The following is a 22,776-nucleotide window of genomic DNA, read 5'->3' as shown; positions in this document are numbered from 1 at the left end:
AGACTTTGTCAAATGGGGATAAGAAGAATCTGTATCTCATAGGTTGTAGTCAAGAATTAAATAGTTTATGTTGATGCTCAGTACAATGGCTGATGATAGTGTAAGGTCCATTCCTGGAAGGCGAACAGACCTCTCCCAGTACCTGCATTACCTAGGCAACTGGGACACCTGGAGACTTCACATCTTAATCTGATGTGGCCACACCTTTCTCCCACCTGATCCCACTTCTCTTTACCTGGACACGCCTTTCCCCGCCCTTACCCTATATAAGGCCTAACCCGGGGCCAGATAGCCTCTTTTGCCAGCCGTGTGGAGTGCCAATCTTGCTTGGTCCCAGCAGGTCTACTGAATAAACCTACTACTTGAATACTACGTGCGTGCTGGTGCTGTTCTTACTCGGCTACCTCTTTTTAAAAACCTAACAGATAGCACTGCCAAAGAAGGTGACAATCATAAAGACCACTCCAATTCTCCTTTGGTCCAGGAAGACAAGGGTTGGGACAGCAAGTGTGGGGAAGAAGGGGGAGGGGCTTACATTGCAAATGTAGCAATTCTAAGTATGGATGTTCTGGGAAATACTTGTATTAAGAGCTACCAAATCATTATGTTTGGATTGCTTTCCAGAGGCAGTTCTGATCAAGAAACCGGTTTTGGAGTCTTCAATATCCTATTTGAGGATCTTTTAGCTTGGGTAAACGCTTTGGGGGGGGGGGGGGCGCGGAGAGAGGATTGAGAACTACAGCTCCCAGGGTGCATCGCTGCTCCTGTTTTTTCCCGCCTCATGACGTTGCGTCACTTCTATTTCTTGCCAGACTACCCACATAAAACTATAACTCCCAGAAGGCCCTGCAGCAACAGTCTCATCACTCCTGTTATTTGAATCAGAACTTCGGCCGCGTTGCTCACTGGGAGATGTAGTTCGGAGGCAACCAAGTTCTCTTGGTCCCGCCACTGCAGCAAGGCCGGTTAGCAGGCAGCACCTGAATTCCAGTTCCCCTAGCAGCGCTTCAGTTACAGTTTTCTCAACCGCGCGGCTGGAAGCGAAAACTAGTCGTGGAGGGTTCCGGAGAAGCGCCTGGCCGAGGCTGCGAGGGCAACCTTCATCTTAGGCCTCGCCGGGTGAGAAAGTGTACAGGGGGAAAGGCGGCAGAGGGGGTGGACCAGACCAAATGCCAGCCTGGAGGCGGGGGCAGGCGGGGGCCAAGTGGGAGAATCCAAGAGGAGAGGAACAGGGGCGGACTGGGGCGTCGGCAGCCGAGCTGAGAAGGGGCTCACCGGGGAACCGAGCGGAACAGAGGCCCCAGCTCAGTGGGGCGGCCGGGGGGCGGCGGTAATTCAAGGTCTGGGACTTCTCATCCGCTGGTCTCCAACCTGCGAAGTTTGGGAGTTCAGGAAAACCGTGGCTGGAAACAGAACTAGAGTGTTTGACCCAGGAAGAGTTTCTGCTGTGTACTGGCAACACACCTAGCTCCTTCCTAATCACTCTAGTAGGAGGTGTAACTTCTCTGAGGAGTTGGGGTGCTCCGGCAAGAGGAAGCCCCCCCCCCCAATCAGGGAAGGAAACCTGTGACTCTCCGTCCCTCTCTCAGAGGCCTAACTAGATACATGCAGTATCTAAATACATGCATGACATGTGAGGACCCTACTCCTGAGCCCAGACACAGAAACTGCGGTCTGACTCCCTCATTCCTATGGTCCAGCTCAGTAAAATGTCTAGGAGCAAATTCATGGGGAAAAAAAAAAAAGTTGGGACGACAGTATAAAATGTACAGAACAATCCTACTCTCCTGTATTGCATAAAAATATAATAGGAAGAAAAAGGCAAGAACTGTGTTGTAGTCTGAATTAATGTTGGTTCTATGGCTGGTGAGATAACGATTGAATTTTACCCCTTTACATTTTGTGTAGATTTGCACAATCCACTGCTCAATCCACACGTCTAACCCTGTTTTTTTTGCTGGTTATTTTGGAGAAGAGGATCTGGTAAGTTTTTTTGCCCAGGATAACCTCAAGCTGCAGTCCTCCAGATTTTATCCTCCCAAGTTAACATGAGGATTTTTATAAAGAATATTACATCCTTCCACCTCCTCCTCCCCTTTTTTTCCCCCCAAAAGTCACTGCTGTTGAATTTGTATTCAGGGACTAACTTGCTCACACTGGGTCACATGCAGATTAATTTACCAAGGATCACAAAGGATTAAATGCAAGGGGAAAAAACGAGGGTGTAAGTCTATTTGAGGTTAATGGTTTTTCCTTCTTCCAGGTTGGAGTTCTTTTGAGCAAGAATCACACCATGGTATGTGGTTGTTTGGTCTATTTATGTCTAGTCTGATATCCTTTCTAGTTTAAAATGTTGCCTTTTTTTGTTGTGAAATTTAGCTTATACTGTAGAACTTTCTTGGGGTCTGATAACTTCCTTGACTAGGAGATGGGAAAGAAAAAAATATTGTAGCTGAAATACTTTTTTTTTGGGGGGGGTCCGATCGTGGGGCCTGAACTCTGGGCATGGGCGCTGTCCCTCAGCTCTTCAGCTCAAGACTAGCTCTCTACCACTTGAGCCACAGAGCCACTTCCGGCTTTTTTTCTTTTTGCTTATGTGGTGCTGAGGAATCGAACCCAGGGCCTCATGCATGCAAGGCAAGCGCTCTACCACTGAGCCACCTTCCCAGCCCCGTGAAATACCTTATTTTTAGCTTTGAATTTGATGAATACTTTTTTCATTTGGGTCATTATTTTAGCATATTCTGCCTATTACCCCTGTGCATGCACTTTCTTTTTGATTATAACAGAAATTTAAAAGTCCTTTAGTCATTTCCCAGAACAAAAGCTTCTTAAAAATCAAGGTAGAAGCCAACCACTGGTGACTCACTCCTGTAATCCAGGCTGCTCAGGAAACTGAGATTGAGGATTATGAGTTTAAGCTAATCCAGGCAGACAAATCCATGCAACCCTTACCTCCACTTAACCACCAGAAAATCAGAAGTGGAGCTGTGGCTCAAAGTGGTAGAGCAGCACTAGCCTTGAGCAGAAAAGCTCAGGGACAGCGCCCAAGCCCTTAGTTCAAGCCTCATGACTGATAATAAAGAAATGAAGAAAAGGAAGGAAGGAAGGAAGGAAGGAGCATGGCAAGTTTAATGTTTATTTCAGTCTTTTGTTTTTGTTTGTTTGTTTTTGTCATAGCTTCCGTCAAGTTCCCACTTAAAAGGTTGACATTCCTGCATAGACATATCCCTGTTACAATGTCTTTGCCTCTTACTGAGGAACAGAAGAAGAAGATTGAAGAGAATCGACAGAAGGCTCTTGCTCGTAGAGCTGAGAAGTTATTAGCAGAACAGCCTCCAAGCCAAGGCTCTGGATCCTCCATTGCTACCAACCCTTCTCGGCCCAAGCAAGGCCCTTCTCAGAATTTCCTGAGGGAGCCTTCTAAGCCAGTGGGCCATGGTGTCACTGTTAAACAACAGAATCTCAACAACTCATTTCATGATGACCAAAGACTTCATAATTCCCACCATTTCCAGCCCAGCACATCAAACCAGGCTGAGAGGACATGGAAGAGCCAAGAAGAGAGATCCGTAGCCTGTCCTAGCCACAGCCCACCAAGTCAAACAACTCTTAGTAGGCTCTCTCCCCCCTTGGCACAAAGTCCTCCCAACGTCCTTAACCAACAGCTCTTGGGCTATAAGTTAGGTCAAAGTCATACTCAGGTTTCAGATAAAATCAAATCAACACCTGTGACTAATACAACTCATAAGCCTTTGGCCAAAGCAAAGAATTCCCAGGAAACTCCTGCTTCTTCCTCTGGACCACTTCCTAGAGATCCTGAATTTGAGGTCAGGACTGTAAAACCATCCACATCTGGGCAGAGCATTTTTGACACTCATAATAACTCAGGGGGTGTGACGTCCAAGATAAAAGGAAAATTTCAAGAGACATTGAGAGCCTCAGTCCAAAACCCAGTAAGCTGTCAGAAGGGGGTATGCATCAAGAATGGAGATCGCTTCATGGTGAAGATTGGCTACAACAAGGAACTCATTGCAGTGTTTAAGAGTCTGCCCAGCAGAAGTTATGGTAATGAGGCTTTTGTTCTGCAGATGTTTTTTCTATTTTTGGAATCTTGTAATCATGGTTTCTCATACATATTGTGAGAATGCACTGGCACATGCATTTTTTCTATTTTAGCTGGTATTTCCCTTTATAATAGTCCTTGCCTCCACCAGCTGCCATATTTTGGAGCTCCTGCTTGGCCATGAAGAGAGCAGGTGAATATTTACTAAGAAGCCAGTTCCTCTACCAGGTGTTCTAGATGTACTATTATACTCATAATTTTTCCACCTTCTTTTTGTGTATATGTATGTGTGTGTATCAGTCCTGGTGCTTGAACTAATGGCCTCGGTGCTGCCCCTGAGCTTTATTTTTTTTTTACTTCAAGACTAGCACTCTGCCACTTGAGCCAAGCTCCACTTCTGGCTTTTTCCTGGTTAACTGGAGATGTCAGTCTCACAGATTTTCCTGCCTGGACTGGCTTTGAATTTTTATCTCAGATCTCAGCCTCCTGAGTAGCTAGGATTGCAGGCATGAGTCACTAGTGCCCAGCCCAAATTTTAAAGCGATGGAACTGACTTGGAAAGGTTAGTACCATGCTTTGGTTGGTCTGGAGGTAACGGCAGGATGTGGCTGCTCATTTTCATATTGCTGTGCCTGGCTGCACTGGAACATGGAGAATTTAGATTCTAGTCCTAACTCTGCTTCAGCCCATGTATAAATAAGGCCTGTAACTTTTCCAGGGTCTTAATCCAATTCTATTAGAAGGCAACAAAAGAATGATCTGTATCTGCAATTTGTCTTCTGTAGAGATTGTAGGGGCTTGCTGGTCATATTTTGAACTTGGCATCTATCACTCAGTCAGAAAACAAGCTTTTATTAAGTGCCCAAGCACAGATTAAAACAAGAGTCATCAGCCTTCTGTTTCTTTGTAGATCCAGATACGAAAACATGGGATTTCAGCCTGACAGACTACAATGCCCTGAGTAAGTAGATTCATCCGTGGCTCCTGTGGAGGGAGATCCTGCATTGGAAATTTTCTCTGGGGTAGGAGATACAGTTTAGCTGGTGTCTGGCTTTATAGGTGGTGAAAACTTTCAGGGCATTATCCCCATGCTGCTTCCCACTAAGGCTAGTGCCTCATGGGGGGTGCTTTGGCTAGTGCCTCATGGGGGGTGCTTTGGCGAGTAATTTTCCTCCAGTATCTCCTCCCTTGGGCTTTGTGTTGATTGCTTGATGGCTTGTGCACGTGCCATTCCAGCTCTTTTCCTTGGTTGAGCAGATACCCAGGGTATTATGGGAAGAAGCATTTGAGCAGGCACTGATAAGCCTACAAGCCATGATAAGCCTACATGTTATCTGTCACATGTACTAGGCTATTCTAAGTCCTTAAGTTACATTATTTTTTTTCCCTTATAAGAACCATTTTACAGATGGGTAAACTGAGTCCCGTAAAGGATGAATAACTTATACAGGGTCACATAGCCAATAAGTTATACAACTGGGACCCAAACTGCAGACTGCATCTTTCCATTGGACATTGCCAACCTCCTGTGGTGTCAGGCAGTGGTGCCAGGTTTGCTACTTCTAGAGAGATCACACAACTCAGCAAATGACACCGTCCAATTCACAAACTATAGAGTACAGAGAGGAACTGCCCCAGGAAGGACTAGACTTTGCCGAGAGTGGTTGCAGCACCCCTGGGTCCACCACTGTCTTCTGAGATCTTGTTGGCCAGCATTTTATTTTATTTTTTCATACGTTTTTATTCTAAAAATACTGTACAGAAGGGTTACAGTTACATGAGTAAGGTATTGAATACCTTTTTTTTTGTCGGTCATGGGGCTTGAACTCTGGGCCTGGGCGCTGTCCCTCAGCTCTTCAGCTCAAGGCGAGCGCTCTACCACTTGAGCTACAGTGCCACTTCCGGTTTTCTGGTGGTTTATTGGAGATAGGAGTCTCACAGTCTCTCCTGCCCGGGCTGGCTTTGAACCGCGATCCTCAAATCTCAGCCTCCTGAGTAGCTAGGATTACAGGTGTGAGGCACCAGCGCCCGGCACATTTTTTTTTTTTTGTCGGTCATGGGTCTAGAACTCTAGGCCCAGGCCCTGTCCCTGAGCTCTTCAGCTCAAGGCAAGCGCTTGAGCCACAGTACCACTTCCGGCTTTTTCTGTTTATGTGGTGCTGAGGAATCGAACCCAGGGCCTCATGCATTCGAGGCAAGCACTCTACCACTAAGCCACTTTCCCAGCCCAAGTACTTTTTTTTTTTTTGTCGGTCGTGGGGCTTGAACTCTGGGCCTGGGCGCTGTCCCTCAGCTCTTACAGCTCAAGGCGAGCGCTCTACCACTTGAGCTACAGCGCCACTTCCAGTTTTCTGGTGGTTTATTGGAGATAGGAGTCTCATGGTCTTTCCTGCCCGGGCTGGCTTTGAACCGCGATCCTCAGATCTCAGCCTCCTGAGTAGCTAGGATTACAGGCGTGAGCCACCAGCGCCCGGCAAGTACATTTTTTTTTTATCAAGCATTTTTGCCTCCTCCTTTGTTTTTCCCCTACCATCCCTTCCTTCCCCACCTCCCCAACTACTCCCCTGCCTCCCACCCCCTCTCCCCCCACGGAAATTGTAAAGTTTGTTTTCAACATAGTGTCTTATACATCTCATTACTACAATGGGTCAACCTGTATCTCTATTTAAGCATTTTGTTTTTTTCCCTTCCCCTCCCCAAATTAGAAAAATGTATATACAAGATGCAGGGCACTGACATCAAATACAGTGAAAACGGGTTATACCATGGGGGAGAAACATACCAAAGAAACAAAAAATCACATAGTACATTATAAATATGTTAAAAACAATAGCAAGCAAGAAAAAACCATTATTGTCCCTATCTTGGGGTTCATTTCACTTAACATCATTTTATATGGTCATTTGTACATAGCTTTTGACCTTTTCTGCTTGTCCTAAACTTATACTAGTTATTGCTAGTAAGGGAAACCACGGGACCTATGTTTCTTTCGGCCTTACTTAAATTAATATGATTTTTTCCTTGAGAGCTTGTTTGGAGGTTCTAGCAGGGGAGCGCAGCTACTTGTATACCCTTGACCGGTCCTCCTCTACTGGGGATGGTCGTCCTCTTCAACTGAGCGCGCAGCTTCGGGAGGGACGCACATGGAGCGGTGAGGGAGGAAGGGGACACCCGCCTAGCCAGCCAGATCAGCCGAATCAACCCTGGCGATCAATGGGGTGGCAGATGTCGCAGCCAGATCGCCCTCACATCCGATTTTTTCCAAGTCTTTGCATTTCCTAACAAATGGGGCAATGTCATTCTTCCTGATTGAAGCATAGAATTCGTGTGTGTGTGTGTGTGTGTGTGTGTGTGTGTGTGTGTGTGTGTGTGTGTGTGTGTGTGTGTGTGTGTGTGTGTGTGTGTGTGTGTGTGTGTGTGTGTGTGTGTGTGTGTGTGTGTGTGTGTGTGTGTGTGACGTTTTCTTGATCCATTCATCTACTGAGGGGCATCTGGGTTGGTTCCATATCTTAGCTATGGTGAATAATGCTGCAATAAACATAGTTGTGCTGGTAGCTTTAGTATGGTCTTGTTTGTAATCATATGGGTAAACACCCAAAAGTGGGACTGCTGGGTCATAGGGGAGCTCTATGTGGAGTCTTTTGAGGAACCTCCATACTACTTTCCAAAGTGGTTGAACAAGTTTACATTCCCACCAGCAATGCAGTAGGGTTCCCTTTGGCCATATCCCCTCCAGCATCTGTTGTTATTAGAGTTCTTGATTATAGCCATTCTACCTGGGGTGAAATGGAATCTCAATGTTGTCTTGATTTGCATTTCTTTTATGGCTAGAGAGGTTGATCATTTCTTCATGTGTCTATTGGCCATTCTTATTTCCTCTTCAGAGAAGTCTCTCTTTAAGTCTTTAGCCCACTTATTTACCGAGCTGTTGTTTCTTTGAGGATTTGTTGTGGGGGATTTAATTTTTTGAGTTCCAAGTATATTTTAGATATGAGACCCTTGTCTGTTGTGTCTAGTGAAGATCTTCTCCTAATCCTTGGGCTTTCTGTTGATCTTGCTAGCTATGTCCTTTGCCATGCAGAAGCTCTGCAGTTTCATGCAATCCCATTTGTCCAACCTTTCTTTGATTGTTGTGTTTCTTGGTCTCTATTAAGAAAATTTTGGCCTGTGCCAAGGAGCCCTAGTGTTTCTCCTATTCCTTCCTGTAATGTTTTGAGGGTGTTTGCTTTGACTCCAAGGTCTTTGATCCATTTGGAGTTGATTCTGGTGCAGGGAGATATATAAGGATCTAGCTTTAGTTTTGTACCGGTGATTAACCAATTTTGCCAGCACCATTTACTGAAGAGGCTGTCTTTCTTCCATTCTATTTTTTTAGCTCCCTTATGTAAGATTAGGTGGCTATAGGTCTGTGGATTTATTTCTGGGTCTTCAGTTCTATTCTATTGGTCCTCAGGTCTGTTCTTGTGCCAGTACCAAGCTGTTTTGATTGCTATGCCTTTGTAGTAGAGTTTGCAATTTGGTATTGATATTCCTCCAGCACTGTTCTTTCTGTTAAGGATCATTTTTTGCAATTCAGGGTCTTTTATTGTTCCATATGAATTTTTGGATTGCCTCTTCTATTTCCTTGAAGAATGAATTTGGAATATTGATAGGTATCGCATTGAATTGTAGATAGCCTTGGGCAGTATTGCCATTTTCATGATGTTGATCCTCCCAATCCAGGAGCATGGGAAGTTTTTCCACTTTCTAAGTTCTGTTTTGATTTCCTTTTTCAGGTTTTTAAAGTTTTCATCATAGAGGTCCTTCACTTCTTTAGTTAACTCATAGATATTTATTTTTTGTGAGGCTATTACGAATGGAATTGCTTTCCTGATTTCAAAGGTTTTCTTCTCATTGTTAGCATGTAGAAAGGCCATTGATTTTTTTTTGGGGGGTTCGATCATAGGACCTGAACTCTGGGCCTGGGCGCTGTCCCTCAGCTCTTCAGCTCAAGGCTAGCGCTCTACCACTTGAGCCACAGCGCCACTTCCGGCTTTTTTCTTTTTTGCTTATGTGGTACTGAGGAATCGAACCCGGGGCCTCATGCATGCAAGGCAAGCGCTCTACCACTAGCCACCTTCCCAGCCCTCTGATTTAATTTAATTACTTGTTTCCATCTACTGGATTGGGGTTTAGCTTGTTGCTCTTTTCCAAGGAACTTCAGATGTCTCATTAAATTGGTGGTTTCAGATCTCTCCAATTGTTGATGTAGGAACTCAGAGCTATGAACCTGCCTCTGAGTACTGCCTTTGCTGTGTCCCAGAGGAGCTGATAATTTGTGTGTTCATTTTTGGTAAGTATCATGAACGTTTGAATTTCCTTTCTGATCTCTTCCGTGACCCACTGGTGGTTCAACAGTGTGTTGTTCAGCCTCCATGTGTTACAGGACTTTCTTTGGTGGCTTTTGGTGTTGAGTTCCTAATTTTATTCCCTTAGGTCTGAGAGAATGCAGAGCATAATTTCAATGTTTCTGAATTTGGACAGATTTGCTTTGTGACCTTAAATGTGGTCTATTTTGGAGAATGTTCCGTGTGTTGCTGAGAAGAATGTGTATTCTGATGCTGCTGGATGAAATAGTCGGTAGATGTCTGTTAAGTCTAGTTGGTCTATGCAGTTGTTTAGATCTGTGGTTTCTCTGTTGAGTTTTTGCTGGGTTAATCTATTCAGCGGGGGTAGTGGTGTGTTAAAAGTCCCCAACAATTAATGTCTTTGGATCTGTGTGAGATTTGAGGAAAAGTAGTGTTTCTTGGATAAATTTGGGTGCTCTGTTGTTTGGTGAATAAATACTTAGAATTGTAATATCCTCCTGAAGGAGAAATCCCTTAATTAGTATGTAGCGACCTTCTTTATCTCTTCTCACTAATTTTAATTTGAAGTCTATTTTATCTGATATTAGGTTTGCAACTCCCGCCTGCTTATGGGGGCTGTTTGCTTGGTAGATTTTATTCCAGCCTTTCACTTTCAGGATATGTTTGTGTTTATGGGCAATATGTGTCTCTTGAAGGCAGCAGATAGAAGGATCTTGCTTTTTAATCCAACTAGACAGTCTGTGTTGCTTAATTAAAAAGTTAAACCCATTGATATTGAAAGTTAGGACTGAGAGGTGTTAGGTAGTTCCTGCCATGTTATCCGCCTTCTTGGGGGCTGTGACAACTGGGTTCTTCCTATGATTCTTGGATTCTCTGTTTGGGTGCAGTTTCTTGGCCTTTTTTTGTGCTCTTGTTGGTTTTCTATAAGTATCTTTTGTAGGGCCTGTTTGATAGAGATCTATTGTTTTAATTTTTCTTTGCTATGGAAGGTTTTTATTTGACCTTCTGTTATGAAGGAGAGTTTAGCTGGGTACAGTATTCTTGGTTGATAGTTGTTTGTCATTAGGGTGTGGCACACATCATTCCAGGCTCTTCTTGCTTTAATTGTCTCTGCTGAGAAATCTGAGGTTATTCTGATTGTTTTCCCTTTATAGATGATTGATCTTTTCTCCTTGATAGCTTTAAGGATCCTTTCCTTGGTCTGAATTGATCCTGTATGGATTACAATGTAACAGAGGGATGTCCTGTTCTGATCTGGTCTATTTGGGGTTTTAAAAGCTTCTAAAAGCTGAATAGGCCTATCTTTTTGCATATTTGGGAAGTTCTCTGCTAGGATCCTGTTAAATAAATTTCCTAGACCATTAATTTCATTCTCTAGGTTTGGCCAGCATTTTAATTCCCTTGTCCCGGTGCCTAATATTTTTGTCAAAAAGAAACAGCCTGTGTCTCCTCATCTTCCACCTTACAAATCCTTCCAGCAGCCCTTTCTACACCCATTTAAAACAGAGAAAAAATGGTGTATGCTCAGACCACTTCTCTGATAATACAGTATAATTCCTTGGGGTCACTAGTATCATTTCTGTAGCAAAACTTCCTGGTCTTTTCCTTTAGGCTCTTACTTTGAATCGTGTGGTGTTAGTAGTGGCTGCTGTTGGAATAGTTTCCTAGGGTTGTTGTAACAGAGTGGGGACTTAACAATAGTATTTCCTCATGGTCTTAGAGGAAATAAATTGGAACTGAAGATTGATTAGCAGAGGTCCAGCTTCTCTCTGTCCTCTCATGTCCACTGAGCATACAAATCTCTGGTGATTTTCTCTCTTCTTATGTGAACATTTTGGATTAGGGCCCACCCCTAATGACCTTATTTAACTTGGAAGACTTATGGTCACATTCTAAAGTACTTGGGATTAGGGCTCCAGCATGGGTGTTTTGGAGGGACATAATTCAACCTGCAACACTGAGGCTGGTCTCTTTTGGGAAGGCCTTCACTCTTTTCTTGAGGGTCATGCTGTATAACACTGGCTGCCCATGAACTCATGCCCCTCCTGTCTCAGCCTCCCAAGTGCCAGGACAATGGGCATGAGCCACTGTGCCCTATTTGGAAAGCCCATTTTTAATTCATTTGGTTCAGCATTAGAAGGAGGAGACTCATATAACTGGTTTCGACACCTAGAGTGTCTAGTCTGTTTTCTTTGTTTTTATCATCTTTTATTCCTATTCAACCACAGTTTCTGGTGGCCTTTTTTTTTCCTCTGTGGAATAATCAGTTTTTGGATGCTTCACATATTTTTTGAAAAGTGTTTATTGGACACAAAATTCCCCATATAGCTTTCAGATGAAGTTTACTGATAAAGTGTTTAGTTCTTCTATATATACCTTGAAATTGACTACAGTAATTTGGGATTAGTGAATTTGTCCCTATATTTCTGTGTTTCACATAGAGAGTTATCATTGTTGTGTCTTTTTAGTAGGTTGCATTTTTTTTTAAATCAGTGCTACAGATATAACCCAGGGCCTGGCACATGGTGGATGGGTACTCTACTACTCAACTATACCCTTAGCCTATTTATTCTTTTTACCGATACAAATGTAAAGATAGTCTATCAGTCTTTCTATCATTTTGCTTTAAGTATATCTAGATTTTTGTTTTTTCGTGTGTGTGTGTGTGTGTGTGTGTGTGTGTGTGTGTGTGTGTGTGTGTGTGTGTGTGTGTGTGTGTGTGTGTGTGTGTACAGGTGTGAGGCACTGGTGGCTGGATTTTCTTTTCTTTTTTCTTTCTGTGTTGTTCGGGATTGAACCTAGGTCTGTGGACAAGTGGGACCAGTGTTCTGCCACTGAGCTACATCCCTAATCTGGATTTTGTGTTTTAACTTTGCCACACTTTCATTTCTGGGCATGCAAAGGGGATTAGGGTATAATATACAACTCACATAATCTATACTCAGCCACTACTCACATTTGTGTTTCTTCCAGTCTTTCTTCCCTGCATTAGAAGAAACAGATTTTATGTTTGTATGTGATGTGTATATTGCCTTTTTCAGTCACTGTTCCAGGCTAAATTTTTTAATTGTCTGTAGTTAATTCAGAATGATGAAAATGTGGGTGTTGGTTATTATAATGGAGTATTGTGACCTTCAGAAATTGGTCTCATATTATTGAACATAACATTTTTTGTACTTTGCTCCTTTCCAAAATTTCTTGTTTAAAAGCAAATTAATTTGCTGGGTACTAGTAGCTCATGCCTGTAATTCTAACTACTCAAGAGGCTGAGATCTAGGGATCGCTGTTTCAGCCAAGACAGGAAAGTCTATGAGATTCTTTTTTTTTTTTTTTTGGGTCCGGTTGTGGGGCCTGAACTCTGGGCCTGGGCGCTGTCCCTCAGCTCTTCAGCTCAAGGCTAGCGCTCTACCACTTGAGCCACAGCACCACTTCCGGCTTTTTTTTTTTTTTTGCTTATGTGGTGCTGAGGAATAGAACCCAGGGCCTCATGCATGCAAGGCAAGTGCTCTACCACTGAGCCACCTTCCCAGCCCCTATGAGATTCTTTATCTCCAGCAAAAATCCAGAAATGGAGCCTGATAGAAGGGGTAGAATGCTAGCCTTGAGCAAAAAAAAAAAAAAAAAAGGTGACAGCATCCAGGCCTTGAACTCAAGGCCTATGACTGGTACGTGTATACGCGCGCATGTGTGCACGCTCACGTGTGTGTGTGCGCACACACGCACTGCACACACATGTATCAATGTCTATGACATCCTATTGTATGAGTGGGTTGTACTTGCTTAAACTGTTTACTTCCTATTTAATTTGCCCCAATTTTTCCTGTTTTATAACTCTGAGGAACATCTCTGCAGGAATTGATGTTTGAATTTTCAGTTGTTACTTGGCTTAAATTTCCAGAATTTGGATTCTATCATCATGCTTTACAGCTCTTGTATATATTGCAAGTTTATACAAGACTAGCCTAATTGTTTTTTTTTTCATCTTGTAACTTTTGATAGGTTAAAAAATAAAGCTTTTTATTTCCCTGATTATTTATGAAGTTGGACATTTCTCCAAATATTTTCTAGTCCTTTTCTCTCCTGCTTTGAATTGACTATATTTCTGTCCTTTTTTTTCCCTTTTTTTGGGGGGGGGTCTTAATACTTTTTAAGCATGTGCTTTTATGCTTTATGATGTTTCTTGCAAGTCTCTCTGTCTCTGTCTCTCTGTCCCCCCCCCCCCACTCCCTCAGTCCTGAGGGTTGGACTCAATGCCTAGGCACCATCCCAGAACTTATTTTTCCCAAGGCTAGCACTCTACCACTTGAGCTACAACACCACTTCTGGCTTTTTCTGAGTAGTTTATTAGAGTTTATCTCATGGACTTTCCTGCCCTGGCTGGCTTCAGACCAAGATCCTCAGATCTCAGCCTCTTGAGTAGCTAGGATTATAAGCATGTGCCATCAGCACCTAGCTGCAAATCTCTTAGCAGTTTTTCCATTTTAGTTCATCTTGTTTTTTTTTTTTTTTTTTTTTTTTTTTGACAGTTTAGCTGTATGTAATCAAATCCATAAAGTACATCAGTAACAGGTAATGTTCAGAACCATGAGTGTGACCTGCTGGTCTTCTTCTCATTCCTTGTTCTCCAAGCAGTTGACAGAGTAGGGAGCTGGGAAGAGGATTCAGTGAGGGTGGTATGTTGATTTCAGAAATTTCTCCAACACATGACTTACCCAGGAAGTAAAATGTGCTCATTGTGATGAACTCTTCCCCCTGTTAATTTCTTAATTCTAATTTCTTTGAATTTTTTATCTTTTATTTGTTTACTTTTTTTGTGCTAAGGAAGGTTGAACCTAGGGACCTTGTTCATGCTAGGCAAGCACTCTACCACTAGTTATCCCATATATACATATGTGTATGTGTGTGACATATATATATATATATATATATATATATATATATATGTATATGCAGTTTTTGAGGTCTTGTCTCTCCTAGGCTAGCTTCTATCTCAATTTGTAGCTTATGTTGGCCTTCAAGAACTTCCTTCCTTCCTTTCAAATAACTAGAATTACAGGCATGCACTCCTACATCTGACTTGAATTCTAATTGTTTTTATTTGAAAAATTAAAGGAGCAGAAAAATTACATTGAGAGCGCTTTTTAAAAAAAATCAGGTTCTCACTGTTTCCCAAGCTAGCCTCCAACTCGTGGGCTCAAGTGATCCTCCTGCCTCAGCCTCTCAAGTAGCTCGGACTGTGGGCACACATCACTCTTCTCAGTGCTTTCAGTCCATAGTGAAAGTTCCAAAGCCCCAGTTAAAGAACATTTATCAGCCTTTGTAATCAAACAGTGCCTTTTCTCACCAAGCTGCCAAACCTAATTCCTCCTATACTCTGTCACTGCCATACTTTTCCTCTGCCCCTCCTGCTTACCTAAGCATGCTAGGTGAAGGTTGTCTAATGTTGTCCATCTTGTCACTCTTGTCCTTCTGTTCTTCTTGTATAGTGGAAGCAGCTAAACATCTTCCCACAGTCACACTCCAGCCATTGGAAGAGGTTGATGTCAGCAGTCGAAGACAGACCAATTTGCCTTTAGCTCCATCCCTGGCCTTTGTCAAAGGAAGATGCATACTCATTTCCCGGGCCCGCTTCGAGGTAGACATCGGCTATTCAGAGGAACTCATTGGGCTGTTTAAGCAGATGGATTCCAGACAATATGGCAAGTAATTGGTCTCTGTGATTCTCATGGTGTGTAGGGAGTGATTCTTGTCATAGAGCACCCTTGGTTCTCCTTCTCATATTATAGATAGATGACACCTGAATTGTTCCATATAGTGAACATTTAGTAGGAGCCATTTTATTTTCTCCTAAAGAGAAGACCCTACTATTTTTCCTGGTGCCTGGACATTGTTGTCTTGGTAAATGCAGGTAATTGCTGCTTCAGCTATTTAAATCTTTTTTTGCCAGTCCTGCGGCTTGAACTCGAGGCCTGGGCACTGTCCCTGAGCTTCTTTTGCTCAAGGCTCACACTCTACCACCCGAGCCACAATGCTACTTCCAGCCTTTTCTGTTTATGTGGAACTTGGCTATTTAACTCTTTCAGCCCTACCAGAGTAGACAAACAGTGGTTTCCTTAAAAAGAAATATCTTGAGTGTGCATGAGACCCCCTGGAGGGTTTGATACAGCATATGTTACTGGGCCCCAGTTTCTGATTCTGAAACTTGGGTTTCCAAACAAGTTCCCTGGTATTGCGGCTTCTGCTGTGTATGACCAGGTGCCATCGTTGCAGAGTCTGAAATGCTGTAGGCTCTGCACTCTGGCTGCTTTCTTTCATTAGTTTCACTGGGCTACTTCAAAAACACTGATGCCTGGCTCCTGCCCAACCTTCAGTTGAGCCTCATACTTACCCAGAATTAAAAAACATTGGTCATACCAGAGCTCTTCTTCCTTCTCTTCTTTCTGTATATATGTGCATGTGTGTGTGTGTGTGTGTGTGTGTGTGTGTGTGTGCGCGCGCGCGCGCGTGCGTGCGTGCGTGTGCGCGTGCATATGCTCATGCGAGTGTGTTTCTGTATGTGTATGTGTTTATGTATGTTTCTTCAAAAGCCACTAAGCCAGAATAAGGGACAGAAACAGCTTTGGAATCAACTTCTGAGCTTCATCCTGAATTTTGTCCTTAGCTTAGCATATGTATGATATTTTTTAAAAATGCTCTACCACTTGAGCCACCAGTACCTCTTCTGGCTTTTTCTGAGTAGTTTAATTGGAGATAGGCATCTCATGGACTTACCTGCCTGGGTTTGCTTTGAAACACAATCCTCAGATCTCAGCCTCCTCAGCCACAGGAGTGAACCACTGGCACCTGGCTTGCATCCTCATTCTTAAGATGTGGAAACTGAGGCACCAAGATTTTACATAACTTTCCCAAGGTCTCCAAGCTAGTAGGAAGTGGACCTGGGATTTCAGTATAAGTGAGTTGACTGTTTTGACCATGTGCAGCTCATTTTCCCCTGTGTAAAATGGAGCCAATAAGAGAGCCCACCTCCTAGAGCTGTGAGTTGCAGATCTCACAAGTCCCTGCTCGGGTACCAGGCGTGGCTTGAAGTAAGTGCTGAGTACATGTGAGCTGCAGCTGGCACCCAGGCATTCTGGCCTGGGCCTTATAACACCCTTTATCAGCCCAGGGTTGCCATCATTTCTAATTGTGTTTCCTCCCTGTTTACTCTGTATGTCTTGAGGGTAAGTCTCTTAATTTTATATCCTCAGTGCTAGGCACAGGACCAGCCATGTTCTCAGAGCATCCTGGAAGTTTTGAAGTCAAGGAACAAATAAGTGAATGTCATAGAGTAGTGGGAGGACAGCATATCCGGTTTGCTTACTGCTTTCTTCTCATTTTGCAGATGTCAAGACCAGGAAGTGGAGCTTTCTCTTGGAAGAGTACAATAAACTAAGTGAGAAACCCTTTTGCTGCTTTTTACTTTTTTTAAATCTTGCTGTTGTTAAGTTTGAGTCTGCCTTAACTGTAATGTCTTTGAAGAGTTTCCTCCTCCCTCTGATGCTTGAGGAGTGGATAGGTAAAGGTGGGTTCTTGGGCAGCCTTGTCCAGGTCTACCTAACATGTAGTGGCTTTGTGATAGCCCGTAACAATGCAGAACCCTCTGACCTTGAGAGTGAAATGGTGCTCCTAAAATTCCAAGGCCTAGGAAACTGTTCCAGGTTGGAAATGAGGGGTGTGGACATGGGGAATGGGAGATGCACTGGGATTGATTAGCTCAGATAGAAACTACTTAGATGACCTCTAGGAACAGGCTTTCAGTCTATGTGTAGAACCAGTTGATCAAGAAAGTAGCAGAGTCTCAGTGGTTATGGGACTCAGCATGGGCAGAAGTCTAGGCCAGAAACAAAGCATTTTAACAGATGTTTTACAGACTGCCCAGGGGGAGGGGCTGTGTGTACAGGTATCATGACTATAGTGGAGGATTTGGATTGCCGTGTTTCTTCTGTGTGCCCTGCTTAGATTGGACTGTAAATTCTAATATGCCTGACAGAGGGGGACCTTGCTTTTACCCTGTCTTGAAATGTCAGTCTCGCTCATCTTCCAAGCTGTGGTGATTGTGCTGTGAGTGTTCACCTGGCTCAGCTTATGTTCCCCCTGCCTGACACTGGTGGGCTTGTCAGGCCTCCCAGGCAGGAGTGGTGGTTGAGACCAGTCAGCCAGCAAAGACCTGACCTTGTCTTGGTAGCTAGGAGCCACTGGCCTACTTGCCTGTCTATCTAGGGCTTTAAGAAAGAGGGAAGTGTTGGGTTCCTTGCCTGTGTCTCCTGCTTATATGACAGACTGGGTGATATCCAGTGGTTTTCCTTGAGGAAGGACTTGCTATAATCTACATGGTTAAGTTTAAATATGTGGTGATGTTATTTAGTGTCAGGAAAAGCTTGGCTCAAACACAAAGCACAGCCAGTGTTGATCTGCAGCTCCCTGGCTGCATCTATTTGCAATTTGTAATTTTGGGGGTGGGGGTTGGGGGGGTGGAGGCTGTGGTCCTGGGGTTTGAACTCATGGCCTGGGTGCTATCCCTGGCCTTTTTTGCTCAAGGTTATTGCTTAACCACTTGAGCCACAGCTCCACTTCTGGATTTTTTTGGTGGTTAATTGGAGATAAGAGTCTCACTAACTTTCCTATCGGTGCTAGTTTCGAACTGCAATCCTCAGATCTCAGACTCCTGAGTAGCTAGGAGAGAACAGAAATGAGCCACCAGGGCCCAGCTAAAACTGTATTTTTGGTGAGAAATAGGAGTTAATTCTTTCCTTTTACATCATTGTCTTTTTTTTTTTTTTTTTTTGCTATAAAGACTTTGGCTTTTGTGGAATGACAAAAGGCAGGATACTTAGTGCACTAGTGGATGAATGTAATGGTAGAAAACAATGACTCGTGACTCACAGCATTATGTGATAGTCTATCTAGTCAGTGTGTGGACCAGAGGCTCTAAAATCACTAATGAACTCAATGACTTCTTCACTCAGGAAAAAATGCACATAATGAGCACTCATTATGTTTGCGTTTGACATTAATAATTCCATGGAGCCTAGATTTAGAGCTTTTACAGGCTTTCTCCTCATTACAATGTCTCCTAGAAGGTAAGATGGAACCTCCCCATTTTGCCGATGCATAAAAGCTTAGGCCTGGGAGTAGGGGGAACAAAGAGCTACTTTCCTTTTTGGAAATATTGCAGGGCCACAGGAAAGTCAGTGACAGAAATTTTAGTGAGACTACATTGCCATCTGCATTAGTAACATAACCCATTATGAAATTTAGAAGCGAGCTATATTGAACTAAGAAGCTGAGAAGGGAAGGCATTACAGAATACAGCACAGATCCCAATTCAGTTCTGATTCTACCATTAGTGCTGTCGACCTGGGGAGTGTGCACTCTCCTCACCCTGAGGTCTCCTTCCTTGTGTGTGAAATTAGATTACTGACCCTGAGCTTGTGCATTGGAAACTAATTAAGAAATGGCAATTAGGCCTGAGTCTGTGAGTACTTCTCTGTAGTGTGGCGAGCGTAGAAAATGAATCTAAGAGCTTCCTTCTCTTTTCTTTTCAAGTGACTTGAGGCCTTCTGCCCATAGTGAAATTGGCACGAGGCCTTTTGTTTTCTCCCGGCTGTCACAGTCCAGAAGGGTTCTCCACGATCTTGTCTTGTCAGCTGCTATTTGAAAACATTAGCTTCTCCCAGCTGTGTGGCTAGTAGCATTCTGCCAGAGATCTTTTTACAGAAATGACTTCTAAATGACTCATGAAGCCAGACAGTACATGCCTGTCATTTCCCACCACCAGGGAAGGGACAATAGAGACAGCCATTGGCCAGGAATGATGGCATTCTCAGAAACACACCCAGTGGGCTAAACTGGGAGCATAGGATTTTGGAGGCAGTAGCTGGTGGTAGACACAGTGGTGGTTGGATTTTTCTTCCCTTTTGAGAGGCTCAAGGAACCTGGTTGGTATAAAGTACTGCATTTCACACTAGCTGGATCACCAGCTCTTAGCTTTCATTGGATATTGGAGTTCTGAAGATGACTAGGATTAAAATGAGAATGGTCTTTTGCAAGTTCAGCCTCCAGAAATGCACAGAAATCAGCATGTTTGGATTTAATTTGGAGGTATAAAAACATATTCTTTCAACAACATAGACAGCCTATTTTATATTAAAGCTATCACCATACCTGGAAACTTTCCAGAAATAACTGGTACTTCTATTCAGTGAAGAACAGAAATAGATTTAAATGCATTGAAAATGCAATGCAATTTGAAGGCAACCGTGGGTGGTGTTGCCCTGAATATTTCCATCAGCATTTGCCCTGCTAACAACTTGATGGTGTGGCCAAGGATTCTTGGACTGTCTTGTGAGGATGTTAAGAAAACGTGATCATGCCTGACTATAGGGAATAGAGAGCCAACAACCCCGGGATTTCAAGTAATGCTAGAAATGAAATATGTCTAGTTTCACTGTCTGGTTTCTTTTCTGGACACCTGAGGACATTGAACCTGTTGGTGGGGTACTTGACTCCTTGGAAAAGGAAAAGAGGAAAAAAATAATTGAGAATATTTGTAAATAATGCTTATTCTTCTGCTTAGTTTTTTAAATAGAAAAGTGATAAAAAGAGACGCTCCATAGGACTGTAGGCTATGATTAGTTATTTAATCATTCTTCTACCAGAGATCATCTTGTCTATCGTTGTTTGTCTAACGTTTTAATCTCTGGTTTGTTCATTTTGTTTCACTGTTGAATAGAGATATGATTTTTTTTCTTCTTTAATTTTGAAATCAGGTAAGATTAAACTCTTTCAACTCTATAGTAAAATTAATTTGCTTTAATTTCTATGTATATTTTCTTTCTATTGGGTTAATTGCTTTGCATAGAAGAGATTGCTTTATGTGTGATAAAAGGGTTTAGACCCAGATCATTTAGAAGGGAAAAAGGGGGGACCAAACTGAAGGAGTTTAAGTAATGGTCACCCCAACTAATAGTGAAGACTCTTAAGCTTAGCTGAGAGTGCTTGAGATCAAACCCCAGTGCCTTATTACCTGTTTGGCATGTGATCTTACAACTGAGCTATAACTCCTAGTCCAGTAACTTGCATGTATTGAATACATAAGGCTTGTGGACCATGCAGTCTTAGTCCCAGCTGCTCCACTCTGCCGTTGTCATGTAAGAGTAGCCCTAGACACTTCATAGTGAGTGGCATGGCTGTGTTCTAATAAAACTTTTCCTGAAAAAGGAAAACAAACCAGGTGTCAGTCCAGGTGGGAAAGTCTGTGAGACTCTTATCTCCAATAAACCACTCAGAAAAAGCCAGAAGTGGCACTGTGGCTCAAGTAGTAGAGCACAAAGTATCTCAGGAACAGTGCCCAGGCCCTGAGTTCAAGCCCCAGGACTGGGAAAAATAAAAAAGAAAGGAAGGAGGGAGGGAAGGAAGGAAGGAAGGAAGGAAGAGAGGGAGGGAGGGAGAGAGGGAGGGAGGGAGGGAGGGAAAGAGAAAAACAAGCAGACTGACATGGCTCATGGTACTTAGCTTGCTGAGCCCTACTTTAGAAACTATGCATTGAGCTATTAAATTGCCTGTAGACCATTGCCTACTTGAGCTACTTTACCACAGAGAGCACTACTGCAAAATACAAAACTACATTCTTACCAGTTTGTGGACTTCATGCAGACTCTGCCTGTTGATCTCCCTATTTGTAAGTGGCACTGTTCTGCCCACCCGCCCTCCTTTCTTTGTCTCTTACTCTCTCTTTTTCTATTTCTCTCTCTCTCTTTCTCTTTCCTGCTGGTCCTGGTGCTTGAACTCAGGACCTGGACACTGTCCTTGAGTGTTTTCGCTCAAGGCTAGTGCTCTACTTTCAGCTTTTTGGTGGCTAATTTGAGATAATCTTATGGCCTTTCCTGCCTAGGCTAGCTTCGAACTGCAATCCTCAGATCTCAGCCTCAGCTAGGATTATAGGCATGTGATGCCAGTGCCTGGCAACATTTTTAAAAAGACACTTTTTAGTTCTTTGTAGAATCTGTATAGTATGTCAAATCGCTTTCACATTATCAAGTACCCTTTTATTTGTAGAAACTCAGAAATAGAGAGAAAACTGGTTCTGTGGGTTTATATGCTCTGCCAGATTGCCAGTATCAGCCCCTGGTGTGAACTCTGCTTAACCTTCTTGAGAAGGCTTGTAGCATAATTCCACTGCCTGGAATGTATATACCAAACTCCTTTACCTTCCCCCAGATCTTTTGGGTGTTGCCACTGGCTTACATGCCTCTGTTCTTCTTTGCAGTTGCAGAGGTGCGCTGCCTCCCACAGGTTCAGCTGGAGCCTCTGCCCAAGACTGTCACCCTGGCATTTGCTTCTCAGCTGGAGAAGACATCTCTCCATCTCACAGCAGACATCCCCGAGGCCGACCTTTCTGGAGTGGATGCCAAGCTCGTGTCTAATCTGATGCCCTTTCAGAGAGCTGGAGTTAAGTACGTTCTTGATCTTCCTTTCGTTTTCTCTTGCTTGAATTTCATCACTCCATAGCCTGGGTTAAAAATTTCTCTGTGAACTCTCATCTGGCATGCATGGCTAGAAGCATCCTAGGCTCTAAAATAGCCAGGTGTCCTTTTACTGAAGCCTTATTGTAACTATTGATTTCAAATTTCATGAGTTCACTAGAAGTCTGGATTGCAGGTGTGTAAAACCCAGGAAAGATAGTTACATGAACAGAAAGTCCAAGATCTCTAAGATCTCATCAACATTTTCTGTTTTCCCTTTTCAGCATTGTGTTCTTCCTAGTTTGCTGTCTTCTAGGTGCTCCTCCATGTAGCAGCTAGGGATGCCAGGAGCTTCTGGTTGCATTTCATCATCTGAGCAACCCAGCTTGAGCTGATAAATCTGACCTGCTGTGGCTTAAGACTGGTGGTGATGCCATCACTAGTCATGTGACTTAGAAGGCTTGAAGTCTTGTCAGTGAGACCCAGAGATTGGCCTGTCTCTGGAGCCAGAGGTAGGGTCTACCCCATCCAAACTCTGAGGACTGAGAGTGGCTCTTTAAAAGAATGTTCTAGCCGGAAGTGGCACTGTGGCTCAAGTGGTAGAGTGCTAGTCTGAAGCTGAAGAGCTGAGGGACAGCGCCCAGGCCCAGAGTTCAGGCCCCACAACCGGACCCAAAAAAAAAAAAAAAAAAAGAAATGACAGGTACAAACTTAGTTTTTTTCATGAAAATATAGGAGTTGAAGGAACAGAAAGAAGGTCTTGGTGATGTGCCCAGAATATTGAGAGTTAGAGCTGTTGGTAGACAGTGTGGCTGGACACAGAACTCCAGGCAAGGAAGTTCGGTTGTCAGTGGGACTG

At 43.4% G+C, this 22,776-nt stretch overlaps 1 protein-coding gene across 3 annotated transcripts in view; it reads left to right on the top strand.

The window, feature by feature from the left end:
- The first annotated feature begins 930 nt into the window (after window positions 1-930).
- Smarcal1 (SNF2 related chromatin remodeling annealing helicase 1) overlaps window positions 931-22,776 on the top strand; it is a 68,063-nt gene continuing 46,217 nt past the window's right edge. The window contains exons 1-8 of one of the 3 annotated variants that reach the window (XM_070017578.1): window positions 931-1,119; window positions 1,909-1,983; window positions 2,264-2,296; window positions 3,181-4,068; window positions 4,977-5,027; window positions 14,901-15,113; window positions 16,796-16,846; window positions 21,722-21,908. In XM_070017578.1, coding sequence (XP_069873679.1) covers window positions 3,240-4,068; window positions 4,977-5,027; window positions 14,901-15,113; window positions 16,796-16,846; window positions 21,722-21,908 — 1,331 coding nt within the window. In that variant the 5' untranslated portion in view covers window positions 931-1,119; window positions 1,909-1,983; window positions 2,264-2,296; window positions 3,181-3,239. Of the gene's footprint in view, window positions 1,120-1,616; window positions 1,634-1,908; window positions 1,984-2,263; window positions 2,297-3,180; window positions 4,069-4,976; window positions 5,028-14,900; window positions 15,114-16,795; window positions 16,847-21,721; window positions 21,909-22,776 lie in introns of those variants that run through there. The other 2 variants (XM_070017586.1, XM_070017594.1) reach the window with 2 other exon arrangements.

Source organism: Dipodomys merriami, unplaced genomic scaffold (assembly GCF_024711535.1).
Source record: "Dipodomys merriami isolate MVZ:Mamm:240054 unplaced genomic scaffold, mDipMer1.0.p SCAF_1, whole genome shotgun sequence".
Taxonomy (NCBI): Eukaryota; Metazoa; Chordata; class Mammalia; order Rodentia; family Heteromyidae; genus Dipodomys; species Dipodomys merriami.
The sequence above is the reverse complement of the archived record's forward strand: the minus strand, read 5'-3'. Positions and strand labels throughout refer to the sequence as shown.